The 11,743-nt window shown below is 36.9% G+C and overlaps 1 protein-coding gene across 1 annotated transcript; it reads left to right on the top strand.

Annotated features, from left to right (window-relative positions):
- Positions 1-4,753: 4,753 nt before the first annotated feature.
- LOC126715229 (probable chlorophyll(ide) b reductase NYC1, chloroplastic) lies at positions 4,754-11,267 on the top strand. Its single transcript, XM_050415738.1, has 10 exons — positions 4,754-5,256; positions 6,068-6,146; positions 6,249-6,384; positions 6,864-6,938; positions 7,039-7,234; positions 8,267-8,335; positions 8,906-9,045; positions 9,212-9,334; positions 9,577-9,769; positions 10,746-11,267. Exons 1-10 carry the CDS (start codon positions 4,909-4,911, stop codon positions 10,929-10,931), a joined length of 1,545 nt encoding a protein of 514 aa, XP_050271695.1. The 5' UTR covers positions 4,754-4,908; the 3' UTR covers positions 10,932-11,267.
- The last annotated feature ends 476 nt before the right edge of the window (positions 11,268-11,743 follow it).

Raw genomic sequence — 11,743 nt, 5'->3', positions numbered from 1 at the left:
CCCAAGGTACCAGTTCGTAATACCCATGCTCCTTAAACTCCTTTAAACAGTACAGATGATGCAGATACATTAAGGAAGAATAAAATATTTTAATATTTTATGTTGTTTTCTTCTTTCATAGTTGAATTAGGGTTTTAATTGTTTTTCTTTTCCAAGTTAAATTGTTTTTCCTTTTTCAAGTAGACGTAGGTTTATTATGTCTTTTCCTAAAAGGAGTAGGAGAAATTCTATTCCTATAAATACTCTTTATAGAGAGGTTGATTATTGTTATGTGTGTTTTTGAATAAAAGTTTGCTAGAGAGGTTCTCTCTATTATTTTGCCTATTAGCCTAGTGTTCTTGTAGAACTTAGGTATAGTGGAAGAGTTGTAGTATTTGTGTGTTATAGATTCTGCTTCTACACTCCTACGCTGCATCAACAGATAAACGAGCTCATCCACCTTAATCATGTCACCATCTGTAGCAGCCAGCCATATTTCCATACAGCTGACCACTATCCTCCACGAATTGGGCATAAGTTGCCCAGGAGCAATACCAAAACGACCTAGAAGCTCCATAATAAATGGGTGGACGAGGAACCTAAGCCCACTCAGGAAAGCAGCTTCATAGAAACATACCTCCTCAAGCGAGAAGTGGCAAGCTTGCTCCTCCGCACGAGGAAGACAAACCCTAACCCTATCAGGAAATTGGAATCTATCCCTAAATCTAGAGAATGTCTCGCCGTCCAAACCACACACCTCCTCAAGGGCATGGAAAGCCCTAATCTCTCGAGGGACGGAGATGGTGGTATCCCCTTCCACGAGATTGCCACTAGATGACAACCCGGTTTCAAGCTCACTTGATCTCACTTCAGACATTACCCCTCGCTCCCTCGCTAAACCTTCAAACCAAGCAATTAATTGACGAAGCAAGGGTAGCAAATCAACCAATGCAACGCTCAAACTACTACCCTCAAATACAAAATTTTCAAGGTACGGAAAAACACCTAAGGATCCCCCCAAACATGCAAAAAGAAATGAGATTGAGGGGCAATCTATCCTAACTTCAGAGCTACTAACCAAGGAAAAACAGAGAATAGGGGAAAAGGGAAGATAATCCTAAAAGCCCCAACACAAAGAAAAAAAACAACAACAAAAATCAGAAATCAAGCACTATTTATCTATGCCATAGAAAAGTAAAGGAAAAGGAGAGAAAAAAAAACATACCTTAAAGGAAGCACCCACAGCTCAGCCACAGAATGCAGAGGTTCAAAGAAAATCGCAAAAGCAAAGTAGAGAAGAAGAAACACAAAGCAATGATTGAGAGATTGAGAAAAGTGAAGGGGAAAGTGAAAAGAAGGGAAGTTTAAAAACCAAGGCACAAAAACTGAATTTCAGCGGGAAACCCAAGAGTCACACAATTGAAGCATTAAATTCCACTTGTCAAAACACGCCACGTGGCCACGACGCGTGTGGCGCCGCTACCACGCATTAAATGTGGAGCAAAATCCCAAGAGCCATGTCCAGTCAGAAAACCTTTCATCTTCTGATGGTCGTCATGACACATCATGATGACCACAAAACCTAGGGGGCAACTGATAGGACTGACGAACTCAACTTCCTTGAACGATCTCATCAAATGAACTCATCCACCTTGGCACGAACACAGGAGAGCCATTAATAAGAGCATTCAATACCTTGGACAGTTACCAAACAGTTACCAAACCGTTGGAATCTCGTCAAAACCCATATTCATGAGGCTTGAGGCGTTACAAAAAAGGGCACTAAAGCCACAATCAAGGCCCCCAACGGCTAGGAACCATGAAGCTGTATACATACACTCTGATCAGAGACAAACCAGGTACATAAACTCATCCAAAAGTATTCATAGACATTCTGATATGTAGTCCTCTCTTATTATTCTCTAGAAAACTTTTATATACTGATTTTGGCATCGGAGGCGTGGTGGCAGGCATCACACCGGTGACCACCTTAAGGGAGCCATTGTTTCACATTGGTAGGGACAATGACAAGGATCCAGTTCCATCTGGACGAACTTACAAGACTAACGATTTGCACTTCATCAAGTAGCTCTTCGGAAATCCCATAGGTTAGCATTGGACCATACCTCATCTAGGGCCGAACAAGTCTATAACGCATGTAGGGTTGTGTCCGAAGCTTCTTTACACCAATTACACATAGGGCTGTCAATAATAGTTCAACGAACTAAGTTAACCTTCGTGGGCAGAGAGTTCTTGCAGGCTCTCTATAGCTGGTTCTTTACTTTGTTTGGGGAAAGTAGTGACCACACACCTCGCCAAACTTCTCTGTCTTGGTTCATAGGAGCCAAACGGAAAATCTGGTTTGCCTACTCTTTTAAGAAACGGTAACCTGACTTACAAGTATATTTGCCATCCTGGGAAAATAGCCAACAGAGAGCATCACATACCGTCAATCATAGCCTTATCCCATTGTAGAGTATGTGCATCAATCACTACATCCACTGTTCTTGCATCCTCCATTGTATCAATTGTTGGCGAAGTTATCTTAGTAGGGTGTTTGATTGGCTACCAGCGGTATTGCCAAATTTTTACTTTCCTTCCATTTCCAATCCGCCAACGTGAACCCCTCTGAATCACATCTCTTCCTTTGAGTATACTTCTCCAAGAATAGGATCCGGATCTCGAATCTTTTGTTTCCATGATTGTACAGTTAGGAAAAAAGCAAGCCTTGAAAACTCTATAGATTATAGATGTTTTATTTTGCAGCAGTCTCCAAGCCTGCTTAGCCAGAAGAGAATCATTAAACATAGCCAAATCTTGAGAGCTCATACCACTCACTGATTTAGACTTTGTCCACCTTTCCCTAACAATCTAGATAACACACTATACAAGTATACATTACAAGTATGATCCATAAGATATAATTATCTAAAAAAATTTCAATTGTGTGCTGGTGTTAGAGTCTGTTTGTTTAAGTTTATAAGATGATTTAAAGTTTAAGTTAATAGCTAAAACTTGAGTTTGAAATTGTAAAAACACACTGAGATAGAAGAAAAATAATAGTGAGTGAGACTATGTCAGTTCATAGTTCCTTTACTAAGTGTTGTTTTGTTATTTTGTCTATGTTAAAGAATCAGAGGGGGAAAACTCTTCTCATATGGAGTATAGTTATGAAAGTTTTGGAGGAGTTCGGGGGGCAATTGCCCTTCCTTGCCCCCTAGCTCTGCCCTGGGTACAATAATATTTTTTCTCAAATTAAACCAGTTGTAAATCTGTAGAATAATAATTTTGGAATTTTGACTCTCAAATCATGAAATTGGTGCATTTGATATTTAGTCAGGACAAATTAATTAAATTCTCACAATTTTCTAAAATTTTAAATGAAAAATGCAATTTTTGAAAATTTTCATGTTTTAAATTGTAATTTTTATATGTAAATTGAGGGAGCACAATACACAAATTTGGCAAAATTTGATAAGAAGACGATGGTAGAGAAGAGAGTGAGCCACCGGTAAGGATCACCACCATTGGTGAAGGAAAGAGGCTTGTGTTTTGCTGTGACTATGATGGATTAAGGAGAGAGAATGACAAAGAAAAAAAAAGAGTAGAAAGAGAGAGAAACAAAACAAAGCAAGAAAAAAAAGATAATATTTTAATATAGTGTATTGTAAATTAAGCAACGTAACGTAATTAAAGTGTATTGTTAAATTCTTCTAAAAAAAATAGTGTACTGTTAAATTGGTTATGTATAATAGAAAAACATAACACTTTTTGGTAGACTAAGGGTCCGTTTGGATACAGCTGAAAACTAAAAAACACTTTAGCAAAATAATTTTTAAATGTGTGAATAGTACCGTGGGACTCATTTTTAATGAAAAAGTTGTTAAAAAGTCAAATTTGTGGGTCTGTGAACAGTACACGATGTGCTCTGATTGGCTAAAAAAAAGTTTGAAAAGTCAAAATTTGCGGTTACTGTTCATTGAACAGTACATGAACAATAATCGCACGTTTGAAAAATGCGTGAAAAAAAAAAAAAAGGGAAAAAATGCAAACGCGCTGATTTTCAACGCAATCCAAACGCAGCTTAAAAATAGATAAATGTTGATAAACTAGTTTGGAATGTGATTGCTATTAGGAAAGTGTAAATTTAGTCATTCAACCATTATACAAATAATATGAGATCAAAAGCAATGATTATTATAAATTAAATAACGAAGCACAAAATTATAGCGTTTATTAATTATTAGGGATGTATTGTAACAAAAAAAATTATTATGATTTATTGTGGCGAATATAATCGCCTCAATAACTTATAAGACGATCTTAGTAGGTGATTGGTAAAGTAAAGCCACAAGGGACCTCAAGTAGGAATTTTGGAATAAATGAATACCAATCATTGTACGACTACGATGTATTTCGCGACCCCACTAATGACTAATCAGCCTTCACAATCAAGCGAAGAGTTTCCTACGGCGACATTTCCAGGCTAAGCCAACTAAAATTATCGCCTCTACAACGCTTTAGATGTTCTTACACAACTGATTACAAGTGCACAATACGTACAAGCGTCACCCTTTCGTCCCGCCCCCACCAAACAAAAAACGACACGCAGTGACATAAATCCCCATAACAAAGCCATGTTTTCAATAGGTACAGATGGAGATGAGGTTGCTTTAACGTGTGGTCATCACAGTTCTCCACCTCCCTAGATCTTCTCCGAATCTCTTTCTCTCTCTCAGATTTTTTATACATTTTTTTTAAACTTTACCTCTCAAAAAAAAAAAAAAAAAAAAAAAATCCAAGGTACAAAAGTAGGGAACTCTCACAGTAACTCAGTCTTACACCCAAGTATCTTGGAACAGTTATAGCACGAGCCTTAAAAACTTAAAAGTAGTAGCTAGCAAGTCTCAGTTTGTCATAGGTATAGCCATGGCCACGGTAACTAGGCTTCACATATTCCCACAAAGTTTCGACCACTACAGGACCGGCCAACCAGTGGTGCTTGGACCGGGTTTATGCCGGTCCAGGTTGGGACGAGTCGGTGGGCGTAATGGGTTGTGCTTGAAACTGAAACAGTACTGCAGGTCGTTTAGGTGCGAGAAGGGTGGGGAAGTGGAAGAGAAAGAGGTTGTCAGTGAGAGAAAGAGTGGGAATTTGAAGAAAAGTGAGGCTAAGCTCGAAAGGGGAAGTGGGTTTTGGAAATCTTTTAGAACTACTATTTTGGGTGGTGATGAGTATGACAAGGCTGTGGCCAAAGTGGAGGAGGTATTCTTTTCGGTGAGTTGTATGCGATTTGTTTTTCTTGGTTTTAAATATTATCTGGATGAGATTGTTAACTTACTATGGTATATTTTGTCTGATTTGGTGAATATGTGATTGAATTCTATATCTCACAGCGAGTAATGTTACCAGTGTTGATTTGTTGGATTGAATCTTTATTCTGTTGGTTGCTTTCAAAATATTAGAGAAGTGAAGATATTGAAATTGTGTGAATCTTGAAACTTTTATACGGAGGACTAGAAAATTGAAACTTAAACTTTACACTTATTAACGGAGCCTAATATTTTTGTTTTATTTGTTCAGCCATTCAATTTTTAACTACAAAGAGCTCATGGCTCAAATTTTGTTTTTGTTTGCTAATTAGAACTTGTGAATTCACAATTTTTTGCTCAATCCAGGGGAGTATGGCTTGAGAAAATGGAAAGAGGTAGATACTAGTGCTCAAATCATACTAGTGCAAAGTTTCATGCACTGGTGAAAAAGAGTAATTTAATTCAAGTTGAGCCGTTGAGGGGATGGAAAGAGGTAGATAAAAGTGTAAAATAATACGAGCAGAACTAGTGAGATATTATATGTTAACAAGGGAGGTGACAGAGTATGATTTTAGAGAGGATAGAATGGCAGAAATGATTACCTATGGCCAATCCAATTAGTGGATAGGGATTTATAACCGGCCCCAATTTAATTGGGATTATGGCTTAGTTGAATTGAGTTGAGTTGGTTTCCCTTAATTTATTTATTTATTTATTGGTGAATCAGTTATAGTAGGCAAATGTTTGACTTTTATATTACTCTGTTTCACAACTAGATTGCCCTCCAAGTCGGAAGATATATCATAACCATGATGAGCACTGGTGTGATACTTGCAGTTGGATTTCAGTTATCAGGTTAGCAAAGATGCACTCTGATTGTGAGAATGCATGCATTTTTGGGATACCATAATGACTATAACTCATATATGTAATAATTCAATTTGTAATTTTGTGAAGGTGGAGATAGTCAGATGAACACTTTGATCTGGTATAGCTGGCTCGGAGGAATTATTATCGGAACAATGGTAGGTGCTAATATGGTTTTAGATGAGCATTGTCGAGCTGGTCCACGCAATGTAGTCATTACTGGAAGGTGACCTCTCGCTCTTTCTAAGTCTCTTTTCCTAAGCTGGATAAACTTGTTCATTTTACTCCTAGATTTTGTTTGAAATCCTGTTACTTCTGCATTTTGTTTAAATAGAATGTTCTGCAATCATTGCTTAATGCTTTTGCCTGCTCCTCCCCAAAGTTTCCTCCTTTAGTTACAGTTGAATTATGTATTTGAGTTGGAAGCAAAGGGTAGTCTGGGAAGAGACACTATAGTGTCAGATTAACATGAAGGTTTGCATATGATATGAAAATTCTATTGGAAGATGCTATATATATCTGATATTGACGCTTAAAACATGTGTAAATGTTCCTTCTATTACAATTCCTATGTTCAACTAATCCTCTGTCTAAAATGATTCACTTGGGTTTAATCAAGATTTGGGTAGATAGGCTACCAATGAGTTATTGATAATGGATAAATAATGCTTGTCTATCACTGCATGTTCTTTTTGTCTGGTACAGTACAAGGGGATTGGGAAAAGCACTTGCTCGTGAATTTCTTCTTTCTGGAGATCGTGTGGTTGTTGCTTCTCGCAGGTGGTATTCAGAAATAGTATTTTCTTAGTTCTATTATGCGCCTATAATTTCTATGTAAGTATCACTCACAACACCTCTGCATTGGATCTTGTGAAGGCAGCCCTGAGTCTGTTCATATGACTGTCAAAGAGCTTGAAGAGAACCTAAAGGATGTTATAACCACTGCAAGTGGTTCAGCCAGGAAAAATCTGCAACATGCAAAAGTGGTAGGCATAGCATGTGATGTTTGTGAACCAGATGATGTGCAGAAATTGGCAAACTTTGCTGTCAATGAGCTTGGTTCTATCAACATTTGGGTGAGTGATTGATCCTTTTTAATTGATGTGTGTTGCTTCTCATTCATGAGTATTACATATATATATATATGAAATTTCTGTGTTTTTAAGACTGTGCATTGTAATTTCAAATTATCATGAATGCTTCCATATCGTTGTTGCTTTTGAAACACCTTGCTTGGTCAAACTTTGGAAGATGGATTACTCTTAAGGCATACTAGTTTTGGCTCTCTAGTTTTCTTTTGCAAGACAACCAAAACAAAATTAAGCAACAGGAAAATAAAGGATGGGAACTTAGGAGTCAGAACCTAGGCTTGCTTGGAGTCAACACCAAGCAAGGAAAACCACTAGGAGTCAACACCTAGGGTTGGCTGGAGTCAGCCCCAGGCCAAATAAACTAAAAGAAACTTTTCATTCATGAAAATCATCTCTGAATCCTCTCCAAAAGGAGTACAATTGTTTGCATATATGAGAAAAGTAAACCCTAAGGTGTAGGAAACCCTACTTATTGAGTGACAAAAATACTCAAAAGGGCCTAAACTTAAAATAAAATTCTAATTAACCTAATTAAATGCTTGGGCCTAAAATAATAATACAATTGATGTTCAAACAGAAATAAAATAAAATTGTCTCTTTTGCTTCCCGCATGATTTCAGATACTTATCTTTTGGTTGTGTTGTGTCAAAACTAATATTTTTCAGTAGAAGTTTCTATACAACCAGTGATGCTCAGATTCAAAACAAGAAGAAATATGGGATGAAAATAATTTTATCTCCTTGTAACTGCAAACTTTAGTTACAAGAACCAAATAAGTTGGATGGTCTTACCTTATTATGATTGGATTTATGCCTTTTACACAACTGATCAAGAAGGGTCGATATACTGGTTATTATTTGTTCTTATCTCTATTCATCATTTGCAAATTTGATTCCTGTGCATTCCTGGTTAAGTTAAAATAAGAACTGAGATTTCTTGAATTTGATGTAGCATGAAAATTTTTAATTTTCTCTCAATTGCTAAGTGATTCTGTTTAATACTTATACTCCTGGGCAGATAAATAATGCTGGCACAAATAAAGGTTTTAGACCATTGCTGCAATTCTCTGATGAAGATGTTAAACAGGTATTAGTATGTGAAACACTTCTTGCTGTATTTATTTATTTATTTTGATAATTCAACAGTTACAATGGGGGAGGAGGGATTTGAATCCTAGATATCACCTTAGAAACACCAGGAGTTACCAACCAGTTGAGCTACAAGTCTCTAGGCAATTTTTGCCTTATTTTGTTGGATAGGGTAATTGGGAGATTACACATGTGTGTGTGAATATGTGTCTTCAGATGTGCTAGGAGCTGTTATATTGAATCCTGTTCTGTTTGACATATCTTAAATATGGCCAGTTTTTGTTGTTTATATTACTAGTATTTGCACGAGTTTCAAGCTCTGAAACTTAAGTAATGTCTAAGATGGTATTTTGCTCCCTCTCCGTGATCCCCCCTTTTCATTTATTTACATATGAGTGTTGACCAAAGCATTTACAACTGCTCATAGTTCTATATGTCATGCATCAAACTTTTTATTGGGGTTTATTTCTTGTGTTGGCCTAAGGGTACTACCAATACATCAAAATAGCATACACATTGCACTCAAAGTAGCAACTGATTTGTGGATTTCCACTTTGTTTCATGGTAGATTGTCTCAACAAACATGGTTGGTTCTCTACTCTGCACTCGAGAAGCCATGCGAGTGATGAAGAACCAGGCTAAGGGGGGCCACATATTTAACATGGATGGTGCAGGCTCAGGGGGATCTAGTACCCCTCTAACAGCTGTGTAAGTTCAATTTTTAGTACTAAGGGAATTTAGTTTATTCTCTAGTGAGCAGCGGTATGTCATGGTTTTTGCTAATCATTATTCAATGATTCATGGAAGTTTGTACTATTCCAAGTTGTTGGTGACTCAGAACGATTTTCATTATTTTATATCCTTTGACTTGTAGCTATGGGTCCACAAAATGTGGCCTAAGGCAGCTTCAAGCATCACTCTTGAAAGAGAGCAAGCGGTCCAAAGTTGGGGTGCACACAGCATCTCCAGGCATGGTCCTTACAGATCTTCTGCTTAGGTATGGAATATATATCCCTGCATTTTGCAATGCACTTATGGCTCCATTTTGATTCATCTCCTAACAACATGTTAAAGGGCCTTAAGTCCCTGAACTATTGGTCTTACCCTTGTCTATTTCTTCTTTTTGGGTCTATATCATTATATGTAGATTTGAAGGTTGCAACTGTTTGTCTAACTGCCTAGCTGTAATAAATGTTCTAACCTTATATGCATTTACTGCGATTTTCTCTATGATTGCAGTGGCTCAACTATACAAAATAAGCAAATGTTTAACATCATCTGTGAGCATCCAGAAACAGTTGCTAGAACTTTAGTACCAAGGATGCGGGTTGTAAAAGGATCTGGGAAAGCAATCAATTACTTGACCCCTCCCAGAATATTACTTGCTTTAGTCACTGCATGGGTACGACGAGGTCGCTGGTTTGATGACCAGGTAATCCTAGTTATTTTGTGAAAGCATTTGACACCCCATGCGGTAGCAGGACTACAAGTTTCACACTTTTGTTCGATATCCAGAAGAACTTTCATGTCAAGTTACTAGATTTTGAAATTTTTTTACTGTCATTCGAAATTTATATTTCATGGCATGACTTCATATATTAATAATTAAATGGATTTCCTATATCAAAACTGAACTCTGTGGGGAAGAGCGACTTCAAATTTTCCCTTTTTGATACATTTGTTATTTGGAATTGGTAAGTTGCCATCCCTGCTAAGCTGGTGACACAGTTCAGGCAAGTCAACAATTGTAATGACAATAGTTAAAACCTCAAGAGTCTATTATCTGGGTTTTAATTTCTAGCTCTCATAGTTTTGCCTCTTTAGTTGTATTCCAATGAATTTAAGTAACTTAGGCCCCAGTGGGGTTCCTAAAAAAAAAAAAAAAAAAAAACTTAGGGATTAGGGGCATTGATTTCCAAGTTTTTAACTTTCAGGGATTTAGATTTTATAATTGATTAGACATATTAAGCATGGATTTTGGATACAGATGCAAGAAACTGGTAATGATGTGACACTAATATGTTGATATGTAAGTTTTAAATACTTAGATAACATATTGATGTGTTTTCAGTAATCATTAAACATATAGATTCTTAAATATTGTTAGTTCCCCCCCCCCCCCCAACCACAACCCAATTGCTACATATTTCCACTCTCATGGTATAATTGTTTGATCATGAAGCGTTCTAATTTATTTATTTTTGTTAGTCAAAATGTGATATTCCCTTTCTGCTTTTCACTTACATATTCTTAATTTTGAAAAGGGTTTATTGGAAATTTGGTCAATACTTCCAAAGGAGTAATTTTTTATGTTGATAAATGTGTTTCAGCTTGAATGGTATTTGTAGAACACTAGGGTGTTCTTAATTTGGTCAATATTTTTATGGGTATTCTTAATTTTTATGCAGGGAAGGGCATTATATGCAGCAGAGGCAGATCGGCTACGTAACTGGGCTGAAAACCGCACTCGGTTTTCTTTTACTGATGCGATGGAGATGTATACAGAGAACACTTGGGTGTCAGTGTTCTCACTTTCTGTTGTTTGTGCCTTCATAATCCTTTCTAGCACTAGCAGCACATTTCCTGGTACATGAGTTTGTGCGCACAATTACAACATGAAAGAATCAGAAATAGATGTACATCAGACCAATAATAATCGTGGGGGTAGTCAACTGCTATGCCTGAGATCACAGGGCAACAGAAAGGTACAAGTTATATATCACCAACAGCTGATTAGCGGTTTTTATACCCCGCATTTCTCAGATGTTTTGGTTAACCATTAGGAAGTTCAGTTATACCATAATGTCAAATTTCTGCCACCCATGCATTAGAGTCCAGTTAAAAGGTTGCATATATGTCATGTACACAGAAAAAGACACTATATATTTATTTCATTAATGAAGCATTCTCCATTTAGATGCATATATAAAGATGTAATGTGTTGGTTTCGATTAGCTCAATTGATAAAATCTTTGATAGTTGAATAAGAGATCTGGGATTCAATTTCTGCTTATACCAAGACCCAATTGGTGTCTTGGTCTAATGATAAAGAGTATCATTAAGAGCAGACATCATAGATTAAAACTCTCTAAAAAAAAAAATGTAATGTAATGGCAGAAATTCCATTTCAACACCTTAGTGTACAGGCACCAAACTTTTTGACAATCAATGTCAGAACAAATTCCATTTTTCTTTCTTGTTGGCTCTCCCCTTGATCAAGACAGTTGATTATTGCGCTCTAGGCCACTAAGCGCATCATCTGGTAACCAAACTTGGACTACTTATTAAGAAAGCAACAACTCTGATATTTATCAAGATTAAAAGCAACCAAAGTATCCAGCACGTGTACAACTTCCACAAGGACAGTCTTGCATTCCACAAGCAACCAAAGTATTGTTGTTGTTGT

This window comes from Quercus robur, chromosome 2 (genome assembly GCF_932294415.1).
Source record: "Quercus robur chromosome 2, dhQueRobu3.1, whole genome shotgun sequence".
In the NCBI taxonomy this organism is placed as follows: Eukaryota; Viridiplantae; Streptophyta; class Magnoliopsida; order Fagales; family Fagaceae; genus Quercus; species Quercus robur.
This window is presented reverse-complemented; position numbering and strand designations above follow the sequence as displayed.

Bases quoted from the DNA above. Each gene is read 5' to 3' on its own strand.
- LOC126715229 (XM_050415738.1), top strand. From the start codon at position 4,909: ATGGCCACGGTAACTAGGCTTCACATATTCCCACAAAGTTTCGACCAC. The intron at 8,336-8,905 runs GTATTAGTATGT...GTTTCATGGTAG, and splicing joins CTGATGAAGATGTTAAACAG to ATTGTCTCAACAAACATGGT. The intron at 9,335-9,576 runs GTATGGAATATA...CTATGATTGCAG, and splicing joins CTTACAGATCTTCTGCTTAG to TGGCTCAACTATACAAAATA.